Below are 24,436 nucleotides of genomic sequence, written 5' to 3' on the forward strand. Positions count from 1 at the left end.
CATTATTTTTAGATTGAGGAATAATGTACACAGTGTGAAGTGTACAGCTTGATAATTCTTTTACACATGTACATATTTGTGTGACTTCCACTCAGTTCAAGATAGAGCACATTTCTGGCACCTCAGAAGATTTCCTTGTGCTCCTTCCCACTTATCTCCCCACCCAGGGTAACCACTATTCTGATCTCTGTCACCATGAACTAATTTTGCCTTTTTGAACTTCATATAATGAAATCATTAGTTTGTACTCTTTTCTTTCAGATATGTTTCACTCAACATCTGTGAGTTTATCAGTATTGTTTCAATAGTTTGTTCTTTTAAATTCTGTGTAGTATTCTATTGTATATATTATATACATAAAATATAATTGTCCATTCTACTGCTGATGGACATTTGAATTCTCTATATATATTAAAAAAAACTCACACAAACACCCACTTCAATAAACTTTGCAAAAACCTTTCTAAAAAGGGAATGTTTATGCTCTGGCACACTGGCATTTTTTTTTTTTTTTTTTATAAAATTATTTATTTATTTTATTGGCTGTGTTGGGGTTTTTTTTTTGCTGTGCGCATGCTTTCTTTAGTTTTAGTTGCGGTGAGTAGGGGCTACTCTTTGTTGTGGTGCGTGGGCTCCTCGTTGCCATGGTTTCTCTTGTTGCAGAGCACGGGCTCTAGGCGCGTGGGCTTCAGTAGTTGCAGCACGTGGGCTCAATAGTTGTGGCTCACGGGCTCCAGAGCGCAGGCTCAGTAGTTGTGGCGCGTGGGCTTTGTTGCTCCGCGGCATGTGGGATCTTCCTGGAGCAGGGATCGAACCCGTGTCCCCTGCATTGGCAGGCAGATTCCCAACCACTGCCCCACCTAGGAAGCCCCAGCATTTCTGTTTCTTGAACATGCCAAGTGTGTTCAAATCTTGGAGCCTTTGCACTTGCCATTGCCTGTATCTGGAACACTTTTCCCAGGATTTTCACATGGCTGTTTTCTTTCTGTTATTCTGATCTCAGTCCACATATCACTTCTCATAGAGGCCTTCTTTCATATGCACTCTGTTGTCGTCCCCCTAGACAATTTGTCTTCAAGACATTTATCATTGTCTCAATTTAACTTGTTTGTTGTCTTTCTTCCTCTACTAGAATGAAAACTCTAAGAGCAGGGATCTTGTCTGTCTTGTTCACTGCTGTATCCCTAATGCTTAGCACCTAAAAGGTGATTAATATTTGTTGAATGAATGAATGAATGCCTGATCTGTGCATGTTTTTTCTTCCTAGATGATGGACACATTTATTTTTATTAATTTTCCTTCTTTCCCTCTCCTCTTTTCTTTCTCTTCTTTTTCTTTTCTCATATACTGGTTGAAATGTTTTGGGATGTTTATCTCAGTATCTACATACGCTAGTGTTTTGGAGGCTCCCTGAACAGTGAAGTGAGGGTGATACTTGCTAGTAGATCATTACAAGGATGAACCTAGAACTCGACCATTATATTGAAAGCCTATATAGAGAGCTGTTCCATACCCTCCCCCCCATTTACTGAGATATAATTTCTCTGTAACATTGTAGAACTTTAAGGCATACAATATGATTTGATATATGTACATTATGAAATGATTACTATGATAAAGTTAGTTAACACATCCATTACCTCACATAGTAACTTTTTTTCTTTTTTTGTGGTGAGAACATTTAAGATTTAATCATAGCAACTTTCATATATACAATACAGTATTGTTAACTGTGGTCACTGGGTTGTACATTAGATCCCCAGAACTTATTCGTCTTGTAACTGGAAGTTTGTACCATTTGACTGACATCTCTCCACTTGCCCCATCCCCCATCCCCTGGCACTCACCAGTCTAATCTACTCTATTTCTATGCATTTGGCTTTTTTAGATTCCACATATAATTGAGATTATACAATACTTGTCTTTGTTTGACTTACTTTTATTAGCATAATGCCCATAAGATTTATCTGTATTGTTGCAAATGGCAGGATTTCCTTATTTTTTATGGCTAATTAATATTGCACTGTATGTATATACCACATTTCCTTTATCTATTTGTCCATTGATGGACACTTAGGTTATTTCCATGTTTTGATTATTGTGAATAATGCTACAGTGAACATGAGGGTACATCTCTTCAAGATAGAGATTTTATTTTCTTCAGATATATATACAGAAGTGGGATTGCTGGGTCATATGGTAGTTTTATTTTGAATGTTTGAGGAACCTCCATCCTGTTTTCCGTAGTGGCTGCACCAATTTACATTTCCACCAGCAGTGCACAAGGGTTCCCTTTTTCTGCACATTCTTGCCATGGCTTCTTTTCACAGATTAGCAAATTGAAGCCAGGAAAGGGAAGGAAACTTAAGGTTATAGAATAAGTGTATAAGAGTTGGGACTAAAACTGAAGACTTTTGTTTTAGATTTTTTTTCCAGTTTTATTGAGAAATAATTGACATACATCACTGTATAAGTTTAAGGTATAGCGTGATTGATTTATGTTTATTGTGAAATGATTACCTCAATAGATTTAGTTAACCTCCATCATCTCATTTGGATACAATACCAAAACTTTTGATAGATTAACTGGTAACTCCGGAAATCAGAGTGAATTTCTATTAATTTTCTGATACTAGAGTTGGCATGTATTGTGCTCAAGAAGACAATAAAATAGATGAATAACTAGTTAAGTGTAAATAACATTCCTTGTCAATAAGACACTGGAAGTGTTTAGCTTTAGGTTTTTGATATTTAATTATTTTATCCAGTAGGGATATGAAGTGATGTGCATTTAAGAAGTGTGTGACTGGATTGCTTTAAGATATAGTTCTTAAAAAGTTGTATGACTTGGGTCTTTCAGAGAGAAATTGTGCTACAGGTCATGGGACCAGCAGTCCCTGAGGTTTCGGAATGAAAGACTTCATTGATTTATCATTGAGTTCGGGGGATTTGAAGCCATTCCTCAGTTTGGTGGTAGGTGCAATTAATATTGAAAAGTTGCCTGATTCTTTTTTATACTTTGTCTAATGTATGTCTTATTTCTGAGAAACTGTGTTAATATCTAAGATGACATTTCTGTGGGATTGCTGTGGCTTTGCTGTATTTGCTTCTTCGCTAGAAGGATTTAAAAGCCCACATCAACAGAGGTCATGGTGTAGTTATAGAATGCTGCTTTCTCTTCCTTGTAGCCCCATAGCATTTTCTTTGTAATTTTATTCAATTTATTTCTTATGATTTGCCTTGTGCTGTGGATTATTCTGTGTCTGTCTCTGCTAATAGATTGTGAACTCCTAGAGGATCTGATCTGGAGTTTCCTCTTTGTAACCCCTTAGTGCCTAAACTAATGTTTTATAATATTTAGGTGTTACTTATGTATTTGTGGTACTTCAGAGATGCTGAGAGAATCATTAAGTGATATGTCTAGTCCAATCCCCTAGTTTCACTTGTATGGAAACTGAGAAGCACAATGATGTACTCAGTGTCATCTAGTTGGTTGGGAGAACTTTGTTCTAGTTGTTTGTTCCATTATGTCTTTTTATCTATCTGTCTGTCTATCTGCATCGGGTCTTAGTTGCAGCACAGGGGAGGGATCTTTGTTGCCACGTGTGGGATCTTTTTTTTTTTAGTTGTGGCATGCAAACTCTTAGTTCTAATTCTCTGACCACGGCTTGAACCTGGGCCCCCTGCATTGGGAGTGCAGAGTCTTAGCCACTGGACCACCAGGGAAGTCCCTGTTCTACTATGTCTTGCTGCTCCTTAGCTGGTACTGGTTCTGTCTACAACAGGAGGGAATTGTGAAAGAGGGAAGAAACACTGGGAGGATATAAATGGATTACACTCACATTACTGATGTATTACAATTTACTGCTCTACCAATCAGATATTTTACTTTCAAATTTGGGAGCACAGGCTTAATTTCTGAGGCCCCAGGAAGACTTTTGTAAGAGTTCTGCACTTCTCCCAGTCTACAACCCTGGAAAAACCCTTTGCTGTGCTGGATGAGTGGAAGTGCTGGCAGAAGGAGGAGACTCTATGTTGTCAGTTTCCAGGCAGTTTTCAGACAGCTTGGGTGGTAAATTCCAGGTGCCTGTGATGATGACAGAGAGTGATGAGTTGAGGCCCTTGGTTGAATTTCCCTCTGCTCCAAATGGAAGGAGAGTGATGAAAAGAATTTAATTTCTTAGGAAATTTGGTACTTTGGGTTGAAATTTTTTTTGCCTCCTCTCCTATTCCCTTTTGCTTATTAGAAAGTATTGATTCTGCAATAGAGAAAGTGAGTTTATTAGATTTGGGGTGGACATTGATTAGCTGTAACCTAATTATAAATCCCCAGAGGGAGATGTTTGTAAACATGTGCTTGTCACATCCAGGGACTTGTGGTTCCCTCTATTCCTGTTAATCAGCTGGTTGAAGCTAAGCACATGAAAGATCTATATCCACTAAGCTTAGAATTGCATTGCTTTTGATTTATTTTAATAGAATCCTTTTGATTTCCAATTTGTTTTCCCCCCAATAAGGAAATCTTCCTCTTGACAACCTATTTAAAAGACACAGGGATGTTTTGAATGGAGGCTGTATTTCATGCTTTAAGGAAAAGCTATGATCAATATAGTATAAATTGCCGAAAGAATCTTCTCTTTTTTTGTTCTTGTTACTTTTTCCTTCAGTTTTCTCTGGATTGTAAAGGAATATGAGAGCTTATTGAGGCTTTGATAGAGATAGGTCTAACTAAAATTTTAGGTCAGACCTAGGACTTCTCAGGTCTCCCCCACTTAGAAGCAGTCAGTGACAAGCATACACAGAGCATTTACCATGAGCCAAGTGCTTATATAAAAAAATATAAGATATAGTCCCTGTGCTAAGGATGTTTAACGTCCAGTTGAGGAAATTTTCTGTGCTTTTAGTGCTCAAGGGTGAATCTCCTTTTTGGCTATATGTATTAGAGAAAGACGATGTGAGATACAGTATTTATGCTATTGGATGCCTCTCTTCCTTAAACAAAATTTTGATTTTGATTTGGAAGATAGTGTGTATTTTCCAAACATCATTGAACGGAATTAATTTTCTGCTGCTTTGGATTTGTGTGGAAGTGAAATCAGTCTCCTCACTACCATCCATACTTGCTATTAGGTGAGATTAGGTTTCACATCTACAGCCTAGGATTTAAGAGAAAGAGGAATTTTGTCAACAATAGAAAGAATCTGGAAAATGAGAAAACGTGTAAATCCACATGGAGACCTGTGGGATTTCAAGTTCTCACTTGAAAAAAATTGAGAATTCCTTGAAGCAGGATGGGAAAATTCATGAAACTGCTTTTATATAGAATTAAAAAAAATACACTGAAGTTTGATCTTCATTACAGTGCTACAGATATATATGTGTGTGTATATATATATGCAGTGTTACATATATATATAAAATTAAATTTGAAAGGAATATATTGTTATATTTGGTTAAATTTGGTTATTTTGAAATTAAATTTATTCTTTGGACTTTTAACTGCTGTTTTCTGCCTTGGGTCTCTTTCCAGAGGGATTTCTGAAGACAGTCAAGTGCAATGTGATTTATGAGGCAGTGAAGGCCAAGTACTTTGCAGTGAGGGGGACCTCCTTACTTTGGGGAAATCAATGGAGCACATCAGTCTGCAGCACACTTCCTGCCTTAATGGTCTTAAGCTCGATCAATACTTGAAATTTAACTTCGCCATCAGTCTGAGGACAGTGTGTGCTTTGCAGCTTTCCTTCCATCAACCTCAAATATATGGCCAGACCTATTATAGATGGAGCTAGTTACACTTTACTGCTTGGTTTTGGATCTTCTTTAAGTCTTGTCCACTGGCATGTTTTGCTGTAGGTCAAGTAATGATTTAAATCTTGAAATTACCTGGTCAGAGGAGGGGATGTTGAACAGATGCACAAAATCTATAGCATGGTTGTTTATCATTTCTTCTTCCTAAAAAATTTTCCATTGAGAGGTATTTCAGTAGACTCTCCAACACCTTAGAGAGTATTTCAAGCACTAACTGTGGCTTTGTTTTCACAGATTCTCTAACCATGGCACAGGTAGAGAAACGAGGGGGTTTGCTCCGGAAATCTTCAGCCTCCAAAAAACCACTGAAGGAAAAAGTGGTGCTAATGTATGATGAGATCTTCATGGTAAGGCCTGGAGCCCTGATATTGTGCACAGCTTGACTCCTTAATTTCTTGTTCCAAAATGAGAAATAACCTCACCTCTGCCTGTTACCTTCTAGTTCTTCAGAGGGAAAAAGGGAGAGAACAAGGGTGAGGGTGAGCTCTCTTATGGTAGAAATTATGATCTTCTGTTAATTAATATAGATTGTTATTATATTGTTCTTAGATTGTTGTCTTGAGGTGGGTAAAACAATTGAAAAGAGGGAGGAAGTCTTAGGAAACTTCTTTCTGAATATCTTTAAGACTTGTCTTCCTTATGCTTTTTTTTTTTTTTTTTGGCCGCACCGCGTGACATGTGGGATCTTAGTTCCCTGACCAAGGGTCGAACCCGTACCCCCTTGCAGTTGAAGTGTGGAGTCTTAAGCACTGGATCACCAGGGACGTCCCCTTATGATTTGACTTAAGGACCTTTCTATCCTGGATGTCCCTTGAAGTTCATTTTGGCCCTAGAATTCTATGGTTCAGATATTTTAAAAAGATGCACTATTATATTCTATCTCCAGTTGTTAGTGGACAGAACAATTACTTATTAGATTGTCTCATCCTCCAACTCTATGAGATAACTGAGAAATTATTAGCAATTAGATTGGGGATTTCTTTGGGTCTTCAGAGCTGCTTATTGACCATGGTCCAAGCCTGTGTTGTAAAATATACCCTATCAGGGAAGGTTAGCATGATTAGATACCCTGCAGATGTACTTGACTTTTGAAATGGTGGTCGTAAGTAGTACATGTAACATGTAAAACATGTAATACTTGCAAAAGGAGTTAGCGTATCTTGTGTAAGTCTTGTGGACTCTCTTTCCTAAAAGGAGGATAATGATAATATTTACCCTACCTGGCTCACTGGGCCTTTGTATTTCATATATGTGAATGGGCTTTAAAAACTGAGCACCATACAAATACAACGGGGATATATCATAATATAACTAACTGATTCAGATGGCTAGGTTCACTTCTTGCTAAGAAGAGAAAGATTTGAGGGAGATTCTTTGAGCCATTTTTTTAAAAAAATTTATTTATTTATTTATTGGCTGCTTTGGGTCTTTGTTGCTGTGCATGGGCTTTCTCTGTTGCTGTGCGTGGGCTTTCTCTGTTGCTGCAAGTGGGGGCTACTCTTTGTTACAGTGCACAGGCTTCTCATAGTGGTGGCTTCTCTTGTGGAGCTGGGGCTCTATATGCACAGGCTTCAGTAGTTGTGGCATGAGGGCTCAATTGTTGTGGCTTGTGGGCTCTAGAGCACAGACAGGTTCAGTAGTTGTGGTGCACAGGCTTAGTTGCTCTGCAGCATGTGGAATCTTCCTGGACCAGGGCTTGAACCTGTGTCCCCTGCATTGGCAGGCAGATTCTTAACCACTGTGCCATCAGGGAAGGCCCTTTTTGAGCCATTTAACTTTTGGTGCAGGGAATATATATCCATGCACAGTGTCTTCCATTTGGGGAAAAAAAACCCCAAAGCTGTTGTTTCCCATTATAGCTATTTGGAATGACCAAGCATTTTCAGAGTTAATTGTGAAAGGTGAGGTTAATTGTGTATAGTGATCCTGTCAAATGTATTCTTAATGCTTTGGTGTTAGCTGGGGATATTGAATCTACACTTATCTTCTGATTTCAGACAGAGGACCCTAGTAAGTGCAGCCCTCGGTTCTGGGAGGAGCTCTTCCTTATGAAGGTAAGACTTGGTGGCGTCTGTGGATTTTCCTGGTAACTAACATTGCCGTCACATATGTTCTAGGTGCTACACTAAAAGTGCGCTCAGGCTCTTATTGTTTCCTTGTTAGGTGAATTTAGAGTACCTAGAAGGCAAGCTGGAATCTCTTGATGGTGAGGAGTTAATGAAGATCAAGGACAATATTAATTGCTTATTTCAACACTGCATCCAGGCTCTGGGAGAGGAGCACCCAATTCGAGTGGTCAATGCATTGCAGGTACAAGGCTGGGAGTCTGGGGAATTCTTGTTTAATAGGAGAAAGAAGTTGTAATACATCTATTGGAACTTGAGGATCCTAAAATTGCCCTTAGGTATGAGGCTTTCTTTTTTTTTATTTCTTTCTTTAAGTAATCAAACATCTTCACCATGTTTGTTTAGCCATCTTCCTGGTTAAACAAATTGATGCCTATAGTAGTAATCTTGTCCATTTGTATAATTTTATGTAATGCCAAGGTGGATTGTTTGACAGAATTTTTATTATTCCTTGAGGAAAGGAAGAGATAGAGAGCAAACTCTGGCAAGGATGCTTTGTCTACAGCAAAAATCAGAAGACTTTCTTAATTAAATAAACAGTATTTTCTTACTAGATCAAGAGTTCTTAACCTGAGGCTTCAGAAAGTCCTTGACTCCCTGAAGTTATATGTAATATTTTATGTTTATATGTACATTATGTGTATATGTCCTTTTTTTTTTTTTGGAGAGAGGACTTTGATCAGATTCTCAAATGGGTCTGTAACTGAAAACATTACGAATCACTGTTCTTAATGCTAAGTGGCATGATCATGAGGAAGATTCATTGAACAGTTATTTATTGAATTACTGTTATATGCCAAGCATTGAGCTGATGGGATACATTATAGGCTTCTTGAGGGCAAAGACAGTTTTATTCAATACTTTGTTCCTAGTATGTAGAACAGTGGCTGGCAAATAGCATTCTAGAAGTAAACTTTTTTGAATGAATAATGGGCAAAATTTCTAAAGTTTGTAGTCTGCTACCTCCAGTGTAGCCTAGATTGGGCTGAGTACTAGGGTAGTGATTGACAAACCTGGAATATGAAGAACTTGTGACAGCATGAAGTATTTTATTGAAACTTTTGGTAGATTCGGTTTAAGTTTCTAACTTACAAGTTGGACAGATCACTTTGTGAGCCCCAGTTTTCTTATCTGTAAAACGTAGAAATCACCTTTTGAGCTGATGCTCCAGAAAGAAGGACCATGTTTATCTTGTAGCTTTGTTAACCTTTGGACAGTAAATTCCACATTTCGAGCATAATAGTTGTAGCAACTCATTCACTGAAAGTTGAAATTAAAGTTGGAAATTGTACTTCCTGTAATTATAATGGCTCATTGTGGGGGCATGAATTGTAAACTGATTTTAGTTCAGTAGAAATAAGTTGGCATTAAGTCACTTGGTGACCCATAAAAATATAGTACGTTATTGTGATAACTGATATTTATTGAGCTTTAACAAAGTTAAGTTCCAGGCACTATTCCAGGAATTTTAACAGAGTTCCAGAGACTAGTCTAAATGCTTTACAGTATTAATTCACATAGTCTTCACAACATCCCCATGAGATTAATGCTATTGTTATCATTCCCATTTTATGGATGAGAAAACCGAGGCACTGAAAAGTTAACTAATTTGTCCAGACTCACACAGCTGGTAAGTAGTGGATGGGGACTGTAATGAATTTTTAAGATTTGAATTGATTGGTTGTTATCATATAGGGACTTGTGTAGTTATTAAAAATAATTACTAAAAATGATAAACTGTTATGTAAATTCTAAAATTAATTTTAAATAAAGGAAAGCTCCACCAATCCCATGACTCAAACTCAAGATCTGTTTCTTAGTTTTAAATATCGCCTTCCAGTCTTTGTCTGCAGTGTAATTTTTAAATAGAGGATGGCCAGAAAAGAATAAACAAAGAGGATGACAACAGTTTCAGTTGCTGTTCCTCTTTTAATTTCTGGATTTTACACATATTAAGACCCAGACTGCATTCTGGAGCTCAGAGAATAGAGCAATTGAATGTCAGCTGTGTAAGGAAAAGGTTCTGAGGTTGCAGTGTGAGGCTACTGATCCAATGCCCTTTGCATTTTGAGACTTCCTTTCTAGAAAGATTTCTTTCTCTCGCCTCTGCAGACCTTGTGTGCACTCATTCGAGGAGTCCATCAAAAGAATAAGTCTACCTCTGGGTTTGACATTATCAACATGCTGATGGGCTTTGACAAGGCGGAGCTGTGCATGAAGGTGAGGCATAAGTTGCAGATGTGCCTGTGGATGTCTGCTTCTGACAGCCGTTCACGGATACCATCTGCAGATAGTTAGATGCACTAGAAGATTTGGACTCAGATAGACACAGATGATTGAATTTGGCCTTGAATTTGGATATTTGTATTTTACAGAGTTAGTTTATCTGAACAAAGGAAAATTTGAAATTCAGATTTGAATTAGGGCCTCCTTTCCCTGTAGGATAAAGGCTGAGCAGCTTATCTTATGATTTATGTTGTATGATCATACATTCTTAAAAGCATTTATGAATTTAAATAGAATGTAACAAATTAATATACAAGGATAAATTTAGTTCTAAACTTTAATTTTTTTAAAAATATTTTATTTATTTATTTGGTTACATTTTATTTATTTATTTGGTTGTGCTGGGTCTTAATTGTGACTGGTGGGCTCCTTCGTTATGGCCAGCAGGCTCCTTAGTTGTGGACTGCTGCCTCCTTAGTTGCAGCTCACTGGCTTCTTAGTCATGGCATGTGAACTCTTACTTGTGGCATGCATGTGGGATCTAGTTCCCTGACCAGGGATTGAACCTGGGCCCCCTGCACTGGGAGCATGGAGCCTTAACCACTGTGCCACCAGGGAAGTCCTTAAGTTTTCTTATTTAACACAATGACTTTATCAGAATTTTTATTTCTACTGTTTGATGCTTTTTAAAAAGTAGCAGCTTCATTAATATATAATTCACAGTTCATCCTTTTTAAAGTGTATAATCCAGTAGTTTTTAGTATATTCATGGAGTTGCACAACCATTACCACTGTTAATTCAGAACATTTTCATCAACCCAAAAAAGAAAACATGTGCGCATTAGTAGTCATTCCCTATTTCCTCTCCTCTCCAGCCCCTGGCAACCATTAATATGTTTTATCTCTATAGGTTTACCTCTTCTGTACTTCTCATGTATGTGGAATCATACTGTATGTGGTCTTTTGTGTCTGGCTTCTTTCACTCAGAATAACATTTTCAGCATTCATCCATGTTGCAGCATGTATCAGTACTTCATTCCTTTTTTTGGCTGACTCGTATTCCATTGTATGAATATCAATATCGTATCATTTTATTTATCCATTCATCAGTTGATAGATGTATGAGATGTTTTGCACTTTGGCTGTTATGAATAATGCTGCTATGAACATTTGTGTGAATGTGGACGTATGTTTTCAATTCTCTTAGGTATATACCCTAGGAGTAGAATTGCTGGATTACATGGTAATTCTGTGGTTAACATTTTGAGGAAATTCCAAACTGTTTTCCAAAGTGGTGGTACCATTTTACATTTTCTCCAGCAATGTGTGTGTGTGTATGTGTGTGTATGAAATGTGTATTCCAATCCTTTGCCCATTTGTAGATTGAATTGTCTTTTTATTGTTGAGTTGTAAGAGTGCTTTGTATGTTTTGGATACAAGTCCCTTATCAGATATCTGATTTGCAGTGTTTATCACTATCTTAAATGAATGTTGTTCATAATATGAACTTTGAAGAACTCAATAAACTTAAAATGGATTAAAGACCTAAATGTAAGGCTGGACACTATAAAACTCCTAGAGGAGAACATAGGCAGAACACTCTATGACATACATCAAAGCAAGATCCTTTTTGACCCACCTCCTAGAATAATGGAAATAAAATCAAGAATAAACAAATGGGACCTAATGAAACTTAAAAGCTTTTGCACAGCGAAAGAAACCATTAATAAGACAAGAAGACAGTCCTCAGAATGGGAGAATATACTTGCCAATGAAGCAACTGACAAAGGATTAATCTACAAAATATACAAGCAGCTCATGCAGCTTAATATCAAAAAAGCAAATAACCCAATCCACAAATGGGCAGAAGACCTAAATAGACATTTCTCCAAAGAAGACATGCAGATGGCTAACAAACACATTAAAAGATGCTCAACATCACTAATCATTAGAGAAATGCAAGTCAAAGCCACAATGAGGTATCAGCTCACACTGGTCAGAATAGCCATCATCAAAAAATCTAGAAACAGTAAATGTTGGAGAGGGTGTGGAGAAAAGGGAGCCCTCCTGCACTGTTGGTGGGAATATAAGCTGGTACAGCCACTATGGAAAATAGTTTGGAGGTTCCTTAAAAAACTAAAAATGGATCAGTATGACCCATATGACCCAGTAATCCCACTACTGAACATATACCCAGAGAAAACCATAATCCAAAAAGAAACATGTACCATAATGTTCATTACAACACTATTTACAATAGCAAGGACATGGAAGCAACCTAAATGCCCATCAATAGATAAATGGATAAAGAAGACATGGCACATATATACAATGGAATATTACCCAGCCATAAAAAGGAATGAAATTGCGTTATTTGTAGTGAGGTGGATGGAGCTAGAGACTGTCATACAGAGTGAAAGAAGCCAGAAAGAGAAAAACAAATACTGTATGCTAATTCATGTATATGGAATCTAAAAAAATGGTACAGATTAACCGAATGACAGGACAAGAATAAAGATGCAAATGTAGAGAATGGACTTGAGGACACGGGGCTGGGGGTGGAGGTGGGCGAAGGGGAAGCTGGGACGAAGTGAGAGAGTAGCATAGACATAGATACACTACCAACTGTAAAATAGCTAGCTAGTGGGAAGTTGCTGTATAACAAAGGGAAATCAATTCGATGGTGGGTGATGCCTTAGAGGGCCAGGACAGGGAGGGTGGGAGGGAGTCGTGGGAGGGAGGGGATGTGGGGATATATGTACAAATATAGCTGATTCACTTTGGTGTACCTCAAAAACTGGTACAAGAGTGTAAAGCAATTATATTCCAATAAAGAGCTTAAAAAAATAATCTGTATGCCAAAGAATCCGCATAGTGATTAGATTATTTTTTAGAGTTATGAATATGCAATTAGGAATACACAAAGATTTAGTATCTGGAGTCAGTTTTTAATTCTAGCCTTTTACAGTCCATAGAGCTAATTCTATATCTGTATCTATATCTATATCTATATCACGGTAAAATCCCAGATATATTTTTCATTCTTACAGTTTTAACTACTACCTGTATACTGCTAAATACTAAGTCTCTAGTCTTAACTCCTTCTGAGTCTCAAAATTGTTCTCTGTAAGCGCTTGCTGAATATACCCACTCACATGTTCCCTAAGTACCTCTTGCCTGGCATATCCAAAATGGAACTCATTGTTTTCCCTGTGTCTGTTCTTCCTCATTCATTCCCTATCAGAATGGGGGTACCTGTCTTAGTTCCCCAAGCCAAAAACCTGAGAGTCACCCTTGACTCTTTCCTATCCCTCATCTTTCATATCCAGATTATCATTCTGTTCAGCTAATTTTACCTCAGCTTATACTTCTCATATCTGTTTTTTCTTTTTTCCCCCTACTGCCAGAGACCCCATTATCTCTGAACTATTGCAGTGATGCCTTCATTCTTTTGACAAACATTTGTTAGGCTCTTGTGTGCCAGGCACTGGGGATACAGAGGCAAGTAAGACATGGCAACCATCCTCAGAAAACTGATAAATTAGTCTTCATTTGTCTCCCTCCCTCCAGCCTTACCGTCTTTAAATCTGTTATCCACACTGACACCAGAGTGATGTAACTTAACACTCAAATCTTTCTTAGTTAAAACTCTTCATTAGTTTCCTATCACTAAAAGGATGAAGACCAAACTCCTTCGTTAGCCTGATAAAACTTTCATGTTCTTCTTTCTATTTATTTCTCAAATTGCATTTCTCATCACTGTGCCTCACTCTTTATACTTCCATAATAACGAACTGCTTGTGTTCCAACTGCACATCCAGGGCCATTTCATTTCTCGTGTGTCTTTGATCGTGCTAATGCCTGTCTAGAATTCCTTTCCTCCTCAAGTTTTAATTCCTACAGATTTTTCAAAATACAAGCTATAGCTGAGGAGTCCTGGAATAGGTAACTTCTGAGCTAATTCGCTTCCTCCATATACATTACTGTTGTAGTAACCATTAAAACTATTTTATTTTTTTCTCCTATTAGACTAAAAACACCTCAAGAGCAAGGGTCATTGTCTTGTTTTTTTTTTTAATTTTCTTTGAAAGCACAATATTTAGCATATAGTAGACTCTTAAACTACATATTTGTTGAATTGAACTGAAGTAAGTAGCTTATTTTGAACCTTCACTTGACCTTCCAGCATGCTAAGTCCTTATTCCTCATTTTCCTCCTTTATTTATTGTAAAATATTTCTTTTTTTCTTCCTTCTAGTGTAGTATCTAAGGGTTTCATCTTTTGACTACGTTGGATATAACAGTTGGTTGTTAGTGCAAGTGATAAACTCTAATCACATTGTCTAGTAGAATTGACCAGGATGGATATGAGCTAGCTTTGTTGGATAGTGCATGTGGCCAGTGAATAGCTAGTAGTGATATTATCTCTTTGTTGTTTGTTCAGTGTTCTTGCATCAAGTGATACGCTTTCATCAAATAATGAAACATACCTAGTTATTTAACCATTATTATTAACCTTTAACAATCATTTATTTATTATGTAAAATTTATTTAATAGAATTTAATTTTATTTAGTTTATTATTTATTGTTTTTAATTTGTGTATTATTTAACTGCTATTAATCTTTTAAAAATGTACTTCATTCTAACCTGAAGGTTTATATGAGGGTGATAGGCTGCAAACATTCATTTTGTGGAATAGTGAATTCTTCATTATTCTGTGAGGATGTTCTAAAGCATTTTTCCCCAAATAGCTAGCCTTAGAAGTCTTTCTTTTCTTTGTCTAGTCTTGCAAGGCCTAGGCCTCAGGGAATGATTAGAGTTACTTTTTTTTTTTTTAATTGATTAATTTATTTTATTGGCTGTGTTGGGTCTTTTTTGCTGTGCGCGGGCTTTCCCTAGTTGCAGTGAGTGGGGGCTACTCTTCGTTGTGGTGTGCGGACTCCTCATTGCCGTGGCATCTCTTGTTGTGGAGCACGGGCTCTAGGCATGTGGGCTTCAGTAGTTGCAGTACGTGGGCTCAATAGTTGTGGCTCATGGGCTCTAAAGTGCAGGCTCAATAGTTGTGGCACATGGGCTTAGTTGCTCCGTGGCACGTGGGATCTTCCTGGAGCAGGGATCTAACCCGTTTCCCCTGCATTGGCAGGCGTATTCTTAACCACTGGGCCACCTAGGAAGCCCCTATAGTTACTTCATTTTATGTTATTCACATTACCCTGCATAACATAACCCAGAGTTGAACAGAGACATAGTGAAGATATTATTTGATATGGTTTAATACTTAACGGTTCTCTTTCTCAGAACTTGATGGAGAGTTTGGATTCATTGCTTTGTGCAGAAGGTTCTGAAAGTTTGAAGAGCTTATGTCTGAAACTTCTCCTCTGCTTAGTGACTGTAAGTGACCCATCTATATGTTTCTTTGTCAAGAGTGTAAATCGACAGCAGGGGCAAATTTGAATTCTTGAGTCCAAAATTAGAGAGGAAAAGAGGAAAAAAAATCTCTGCTGGGCCATTACATCACTCTGTTTTGTTTGTATAGAAGGAAGTTAGTTGTATGGGTTTTCGCTTCCTAGAAGTTGCTCTTTGGAGGAACTGCTGGTATTTTTAACCTGTACCAGTCCTGGAGAAGTGCTGTCTTCTGGATTGTCAGATTTTGCCCTTCTCATCAGGTCTCATTTGGAAACAGTTTTTGTGATTCTGAATATTTTTATTTGTTCTGACTTTGATTTTATAGCTGGAAGCCAACCTTCTAGTGGGAGGAGGGTAGGGTGTTATTCATTTACTTCAGGTGGTTTCTTCTCCCTGCCACTGCTTGAAGACTTCTGCTTCATAAAGTTCTTCCTGCGCATTTGGGGAATGAAACCCAAGAAACTGTTAAGCAGATACTTGTGTGAGGGTATGAGAGAAACAATGAGAAGTTCAAGAATTTAGGAAGTTTTAATTTGCTAATTTCTTACCCTTCTAGTGTCTTGTCTATTCAGGCTCTGTTGGCTTTGGGGGTGCTCATGAAAGATCTGCTAAGTATCTAGTAGAATGTTTTAACATTTCTCTTAGATACTAGGTGAGGAGATATACTTGAGATATTGGAGTGGCTTAGTATAGACTTTAAATAGCCTTTTATTGTATTCAGGTGACAGATAACATCAGCCAGAACACTATCCTGGAGTATGTAATGATCAACAGCATATTTGAAGCAATTTTACAGGTAGGTCAGTTCCCTTGTCACCTCTTTCTTTTTTGGGTAAACCACCTTCTCAAGCACTCTCACCATTTCTGGTTCTGGTTACAGATACTCTCCCACCCGCCAAGTCGTAGGGAACATGGATATGATGCTGTAGTCCTCTTGGCTTTGTTGGTGAACTACAGAAAATATGAGGTAAGTGGGTCCCTTAATGGACAGCTGTTATCTTCCTGTAATCTTCCTAAATGTGGCTACTCCTAGAGGATTTTGCTTAATGTAGAAGACAAGTTCTTGATAAATGGTATAGAGATTAATTTTGATACGCCAGATTCTAAAAGTTCTATATTAGATGCCTGGGGTAGAGGATATAGCTGTTTAAAGGGATCCTGTGGTGTAAATTCTAATAAAGTGAGTAAATCTCTCTTAATGTAGGGGTTCCCAAACCCAGGTTATCATTAGAATCACCTAGTTCTTTTTTAAAAAGAAGATGTTTCTGGACCTTACTCTTTTTTTTTTTTAAGCTCTTTATTGGAATATAATTGCTTTACACTCTTGTACCAGTTTTTGCTGTACAACAAAATGAATCAGCTGTATTTATACATATATCCCCATATCCCCTTCTTTCCGCAACTCCCGCCCACCCTCCCTGTCCCAGCCTTCTAAGTCATCACCCATCATCGAGTTGATCTCCCTGTGTTATGCAGCAGCTTCCCACTAGCTATCTGTTTTACATTTGGTAGTGTATATATGTCAGTGCTACTCTCCATACTCCTTTTTATTTATTTGGCTGCGCTGTGTGGCATGAAGGATCTTAGTTCCCCAACCAGGAATCTGACCCATGCCCCCTTCAGTGAAAGCACAGAGTCTTAACCACTGAACTGCCAGGGAAGTCCCTGGACCTTACTCTTTACACAGAATCTCTTAGCTGGTGGGACCTAGGTATCTTTTAAAAAAATTTTTATTTTTTTTTATTTTTTTAAAGATCTCCTGTTTAATGTGATGATCAGCCAGGATTGGGAACCACTGACCTAATGCATCTATTTTGAAAAATCGGACTTACATATTGGATCTGTAATGTAGTCAATCCATTTGAATAAATATCACTCTTGGTCTGGGGACTTTTTCTGATTTTGATGGAAGTTGAAGACAGAGCCTTATCCATATTAATTCTGGAGTTCTTTTTGCCTCTGAATTAGTCAGGAACAGATTTATAGGTTTTGAGATAAAGAGCTGAACTCTGAGGTTTATACTTGGATTGGTGCATCTACTTGATTCCCTTCAAAGGGCAGAATACACAGAAAAGGAAGGGAGCCACTTAGGGAAGACCAGGGACCTCACTGGGGATTGTTTTGCAGGAATAGGGAGCACTTGGCACTGGGTCCTGGACAGTAGGAGTACTTTACTGAACCCAGAAGTCAGGAGCTGCATTGAGGCAGCTTGACTGTCTTCATTTAATAAGTAGCAGTACTGTGAGAAATGGGCCAGCTGGAGGGAATATTTTCATTTTTGAGCTTCTGGATCTTTACTTAGTGATTTTTCATATGATTACTAGCCAAGTCAAAAGTGATGGGTAACATGAAATCAGGAGCTTATTCTTATAAAGAAGGATATGAAAGAAAGGGCGACTGTGAGAAAAGAATACTTAAAGAGGGACTGGAATTTGTGGAGCAGTGTTAATGTGTTATAAAGCCCAGGAGCTGATCGCTTTCATTGTCTTGGAGGAACTGACGAATGGTGTACCGAGCTACTAATAAATAAGTAATTTATCACCAACACCTGTTTTGCTGGTGATCTGGAAGGGTTGGCATGGTAGCTATTTTGATCTCTGTCATGTGTAATAGCCTCTGGGGGGCCTTATTACAACAGCAAGAAAAATAGCTGAGGAAAAATGCTGAAGGCAATTAAAGAGAGTTGAGTTATGTGTGATAGGAAAGTGCCATTATCAGTAATGAATATTTTTGGAACATTCTGCTGGATGCAGGCCACTCCAAGGCAATGGCTTGGCTTCTCTAAATGTGAACTGAACCTTGGTTCAGCCCAGTAAGACTTTCTGAAATGTCAGCCTGAAAAATTGGACATGGCCAAGGAACTGGAGAAAGTCATATTTCTGGAGTGGGGTATGCATCTCTAGTCAGAAACCCCAGAAGAATTAATATAGTAGGTGAGGGCATGCTGATAGGCATAATTTATCTGGGGTTTGCAGCTTTTGATATAAGTCACTCACCAGAAACCATTAAGGAAACCTGGTGACCATGGAGCAGGAAGGTTTTTGACAGGAGCATGAGGAATTCCAGATGAACATAGCAAAACCAAAAGCTGGTAAAGTTTTATGCATAAGGATTTTACTTGATTTAAGTCTGATAGCAGGGACTTTGGTGGCGCATTGGTTGAGAACCCGCCTGCCAATGCAGGGGCCATGGGTTCGAGCCCTGGTCCAGGAATATCCCACATGCTGCGGAGCAACCAAGCCCGTGTGCCACAACTACTGAGCCTGTGCTCTAGAGACCTCGAGCCACAATTACTGAGCCCACTTGCCACAACTACTGAAGCTCGTGTGCCTAGAGACCATGCTTCGCAACATGAGAAGCCTGCGCACTGCAATGAAGAGTAGCCCCGGATCGCCGTAACTAGAGAAAACCTATGTGCAGCAACGAAGACCCAACACAGCCAATAAACAAATAAATAAATTAATTTAAAAGTCTCATAGCAACCCCAAGGAAGAAAATATCATTCCCCCTTTTGCAGATGAGAAAATTAAGCTTAGGTTTATTAATGTGCCTAACCTGTCACAATTAATAAGTAGAGGAGCTAGAACTCAAACCCTTGATTTTAGTCACCTTGCCTTTTCCTCAGCTATTGCTAATGCATAGGCTGTTCTTGGTAATCAGATGGTCCTTATTATTACGTAAGACAGTCTACTTTTGGGAAGGTAAGTAGTAATTGACTTTTAAAAACTGCTGAGAGACAGTGGCCTGATCCTTCTACTGTTGTTCTCATCATGATGGCATCTCAAGGTCCGGCTACTGCTGATTTTCAGTTCCAAGGATCCACTTGCTGTGGATCTTGTCTGAAGTCTGTAGCATCAGCAAGATTTGCTGTTGGTTATAGAAGTATTGAGAGCTTCTTCTGGCAGATCAAGTAATGAATGGAGTGGGTTTTACCTCCTTGAATTGTGTTGCAGAAAACCTTATAAACATTTGGGCTGTTAAAAAAGTAAAGCTTCTCTTTATTCCCAATTGACATTTGAAAGACGCCCTCAGAAACTTGATTAATATAGTCTGTGGGGAGGGGCGTTAGCCTTTCATTTGGGTTTCCAAGTTTCTCAGTAATGAGTTTTCTTGGTTGCTGTAAAAACTGCCAATCTGAGAACTATTGTTTCTAGTTCCCCTTGAGTTAGAATTGGTGCCTGATCTGTAGTAGGTCTTTCCTCACATACTACACAGGGGATGTTTTCCAGGTGAGCAGGTCATTGGTTCTCATTCCACCGGTAGGAGATGGCCCAGTTGCTTAGTGAGTTTAAATATATGTCCATTGCCATATGCTGCCCAGCTGAGATTCAATCTGGAAGAACTCAAGAAATCTTCCTATGCTTTAAGTGAAAGCCTGTGTAAATCCCAGTGTCCTGACCAGATTGTAGTTTGGGTAATTACATCTTTTTTTTTCAGTTCCCCTGCAGTGTTATTTGGGTATTGGGTCCATAAATGGCCTCTCTGGCTGTTAAGCAGCTTCCACTTTCCACCCCCAAGGTGACTTTGTTTTACGGATGGGTGAATCAGTCCTTGGATATTGTGGAATGGTTAGGGAGCCTTTGGGATGAGAGTGTAAGTTAGCAACTTATAAATTTGTGCCTTATGTCAAGGGAGCTTTTGTGACCCCCAAAAGATAGCTGTCCCTGTGGACTCAGTAAATTATTGGCAGGATAGGACAGAGTGAGTGTTGTGGAGTGTTCACTTACTTCATAGAAACAAATAAGAGGCAAAGATGGGAGAAGTGGCAGACATAGGCCTGAGCTGATTCAGTCTAGTGGAAAAATGCAGGTAGAATAGAACTGAGGGGGTGTGTGTGTGTGTGTGTGTGTGTGTGTGTGTGTGTGTGTGTGTGTGTGTGTGTGTGTGTGTGTGTGTGTGTGTGTGTGTGTGTGTGTGTGTGTGTGTACGTACGTACCTGTGCGTTCTTGGTGAATGCTCATGCAAACTGAGAGATTTACTGGAAATGGAGGATGTCAACTGGCAAGATAGTTGGGCATAGGTATTAGGAGCATCACTCTAGAGAGAGCACCTTATGGAAGCATTTTTGTTAACACTTAGTTAAATAGCTAATGGGTTCTTAACTAGGTCACACTCACCTGGAGTCTCTTCTCTTATTCAACAGTCTGTCAATCCTTATATCGTGAAGCTGTCTATTGTGGATGATGAAGCCACGCTCAATGTGAGTATCTGGATCCTTGTGTATTGTTTTCATTACTTGCCTTCAGTGGCCTTACTTTTAGTGGATATTTAGAACAGAGAGTAGAAAGCTATTGTCTTAATTTCATCTGGCTATAAAGAGGGAATAGGTATTTCTTCTTAGAGCATCAGTGTTACTGCCTTATTGTTTTCTATTTTCTCATCATGGAAGGAAGGTTTGAGGAGATATTTGCTTGCTAATCCTGATGAAATGGTCAGTTATAGTTCATGTTTTAGTGTGCTGAGGTTGATTATCCTACAGAGTCAAGAAGTCACTTTTCCAAGAATGAGAAGATTTAGATAGTATGTCACATCACCATGATGTACATTTTGAATATCTTACAATTTTGTGTCAATTACACCTCAATAAAGCTGAAATAAAAAAAAAAGGCTTAGATGACTAAATGTTGGGAGATTTTGTCTTGTACAACCAGCCAGATTATATTTATAGCTTGACTTGGTGAAGCTGAAACATGGAGGATGATCTATATCTGCTACATATATCCTTGGAGGTTTGGGAGATAACATCTGATCTCTGAATACAGGGAGGAAGAAGATGACCAGGTGTCTGACTTTATTCTCTTTCCATCTTGCCCTCTTCATTCTTCTAATTTCTCTTATGGAAGAAAAAAGCACACATGATTCATCCTTGTGGCCTTAATTGATCTTTGTGGTATGCTTAGCAGGTTCTAGGGGGAAGTTGATAAGTTACTTTAATATTTATTGGATACTTCTTCCCGTTACACTCCTATTTTCCTGTGGCCTGATAGTGGCTTGTCTATATGTACCTTCATTTAACATGGGACTCATTGTGGCTTTTATTATGGGTTGTTTTAGGGATGTTTGAGAGCTTTTTGCTTGAAGATTCTAACTTGGTCTTCTCTTTTGAGGTGAAAATGATCCCAATGAAATTGTCAGTGGTCTGGGCTGGTCCATTTCATTCCTTGTCACCTATTTTAATTGTATCTGGAAACATTAAGTAAGATAATTAGATCAGAAAAATCTTTCCAAAGAGGTTCCTTTTGATCCTTTGACAGTGTCTCTCAGAATTTCTGTCCTTGTTGCCTACTCTCAGGTAGAACTTCTTGGGCTTGGACCACAGAGCTGTAATTAGTGTTTTCCTTGGTCTAGTCATAGCACTGCCACCAGCCCGTTATTTCAACTGTGCTATCTTTTTTCTCTCTAGGGAATGGGGCTTGTGATTGCTCAAGCTTTATCTGAGTACAACAGGTAAGTCTACCTTTCCAGAAGGGAAGGATCTAATTTTCATTTGAATTGGTTGAGTAGGAAACTGGTTTGTTAAGAGTTCTTGGGTGAACGTCCTTAGCTATCCTGGAAGAGTATTCAGAGGTACAGCTGATGCATTTGCTCTAGCTTGGCTTGGTGGCTTTAGCAGGGGTTGTTTCTAGCACTAGGGGAAAAGTAGCCACCACGTTAGTGTCCATCTTCTGTCTAAGCAACTCTTACATTCAAACATTCTTTTGCAACCTTTGGTATTTTATTGCAGAGCATTTTGACTAGTTTTCCAGCCACAAGCGGGCTCTTCTGTTTAGCCCGGTGTGTCATATGCATACCATTTTCTATGTAAAAATGTTGTGAAACACTGCTTTTTTTGTATGCTTAAAAAAAAAAAAAAAAAAAAGAAAGCACTGAATTAGTTCTGGGTTGACAGATACTTCTTTTTCATCATAATCAACTGCAGCTTCCCAGAGTGCCTGTCTATTCTGGGGGTTCTTTTCGTTGATGCTTGCGTTTCCTCTTTCTGGGGATGAGGAAGGATTTGGTAATCGGTGAATGGAACCCAGAAGCGTATCTAATCCTGGCAAGGGCCAGGCAGGATCTTTCTTACTTCTTTCCAGACTTTCCTCACACACAATTAGGTGTTGGAATTTCAAATCTGTCCCATTCCACAAATAGTTTAGCTCACAGATTTCCCTCCTTTTCCTTCAAGAACAAACAAGATTTTCACTGTTACAGCCTTAATTTTACTGTCACATTTTTCAAGTAATAGTCTGTTTGGGAAATAACTGGATCAGCCATATGTTAGAGCAGTTTCACACTTTTGCAGCTTGCATTCTAAGTCTCTCCTGAAGTAGCGGGGCATTTTGGTACATACTACCTCAAGAGCAGATGGGTGCCACTTAGCTTGCAGGGGAAACTGCAGTGGCTCAGTTGTCATAACGCTTTTGTTTTTTGGAGTCATTGAATTCTGTAAGTGAGCTGCCCTGATTACCTAGTATGCCAAGGACAAAGACATATGTGATGAATACTACTGAAGTTGAATTTTGTGGGTTTTTTTGTTTTTTTTTTTTTGAATTTTGTTATTTTTATTTAGGCAGTATAAAGACAAGGAAGAAGAACACCAGAGCGGTTTTTTCTCTGCTTTAACAAATATGGTAAGTCCTACTTATTTTTTCTCTCCTGTTCAGAAATATATGAGATCTGCAGGGGTAGACAGATCTGGACTCAGAAGTTTAGATGTTTGAGATGATGGCATAATGAAGGGAGAGAGGCTGCTCATAGCAGATTTTTTGGAGAGCTGTATCTCTCTTAGTGATTTCCAAACCGAAGTGAGATGGGGGAAAAAGAGCTGTGATTTCTCTGGGACTGTTTTTTTTTTTTCCCCCCAAATTAATTAATTCAATTTTTTAAAGCCTACCAAAAAAAAAAAAGCTTCATATTAAGCCAGACTTTTGCGTCCTAAAGAATTGACTCTTTTTGAAGACTGATGTTCTGGAACACAGAATTGGAGGGTTTAGATCTGAGACCAACCTTGAGTGATCCTTGGCTGTCTGCTGTGGCCCCTTCATTCTTACAGCTGGTCCTGGAGTTGAGGGATTGGTGCAGTGATCTCAGCTACTCATCTAAAGGATTAGGGTCTGGGCTGAGAGGTCCATGGTTTAGGAAAATTATTGGTTCAGTTTGCAAGATTCCTGAGCAAGGTATGTCAATCTTAGCATGATAGGCATTTTAGGCCAGATAATCTGGGACTAATTTTTAAGAGATAAATCTAGGAATTTAGAACTTAGGCAGATTCAGAAAATCTGTCTTCTTGGGCATTAGTATTCAGGTAATCTAGGGCAAGACAGATTTTGAGCTCATTGCAAGAAGCAGCAGCTCCCCCATCCTTCCCCACGAAAGGCAACTTTTCCCCCACAACATCTATGCCTTCTTCATTCTCAGGGCCTACTCTCAAGGAAAGAACTTGATAAACTCTTTAACTCTGAAGCAGAAATGGGTAGTCCCTCAGATGTTAGAGCAGTGTGAGTGCTGTATTAGTGTTTGATTAGATGATTTAGATATAATTATATTGCTCCCAGGGACCTTTACCTTTTAGCCAAGAAGAAAAAAGTTTTGTACCAAGTAAATGAAGCTCCAGCTGCATGATTTTGGGCATCAATAAATAGGTGGAAAAGGTATTTTTAGAGGGATGTGCATCTATCTCAGTGCCTATGGTATCACACATATTGGAGGCAACCTACTCCTTTTACTTATTCAGCTGCCCTGCCTAGGACACAAACAAAAGGTTTCATGATGTGAAAGATGGACAGTAGGTTTCATTTAGACAGTTTTGGTCTGAAACCCAAATATTCCTCCAAAGACCACTCTGTGTTGGATGAACAGCCTGTTTTCTATGATGTTCTTCATGAGT

General features: G+C 38.6%; 1 protein-coding gene across 3 annotated transcripts in view; it reads left to right on the top strand.

Annotated features, from left to right (window-relative positions):
* The window catches only part of ARMH3 (armadillo like helical domain containing 3), a 182,870-nt gene that overhangs the window by 7,135 nt on the left and 151,299 nt on the right, over positions 1–24,436 (top strand). For 2 of the 3 annotated variants that reach the window (XM_057735293.1, XM_057735295.1), the window contains exons 2-12: positions 2,861–2,973; positions 6,043–6,155; positions 7,806–7,862; positions 7,972–8,118; positions 10,047–10,154; positions 15,460–15,552; positions 16,289–16,363; positions 16,448–16,534; positions 20,711–20,767; positions 21,971–22,014; positions 23,120–23,180. In XM_057735293.1, coding sequence (XP_057591276.1) covers positions 6,054–6,155; positions 7,806–7,862; positions 7,972–8,118; positions 10,047–10,154; positions 15,460–15,552; positions 16,289–16,363; positions 16,448–16,534; positions 20,711–20,767; positions 21,971–22,014; positions 23,120–23,180 — 831 coding nt within the window. In that variant the 5' untranslated portion in view covers positions 2,861–2,973; positions 6,043–6,053. The remainder of the gene's footprint in view (positions 1–2,860; positions 2,974–6,042; positions 6,156–7,805; positions 7,863–7,971; positions 8,119–10,046; positions 10,155–15,459; positions 15,553–16,288; positions 16,364–16,447; positions 16,535–20,710; positions 20,768–21,970; positions 22,015–23,119; positions 23,181–24,436) is intronic. The other variant, XM_057735294.1, reaches the window with a different exon arrangement.

This window comes from Hippopotamus amphibius, chromosome 5 (assembly GCF_030028045.1).
Source record: "Hippopotamus amphibius kiboko isolate mHipAmp2 chromosome 5, mHipAmp2.hap2, whole genome shotgun sequence".
NCBI lineage: Eukaryota > Metazoa > Chordata > Mammalia > Artiodactyla > Hippopotamidae > Hippopotamus > Hippopotamus amphibius.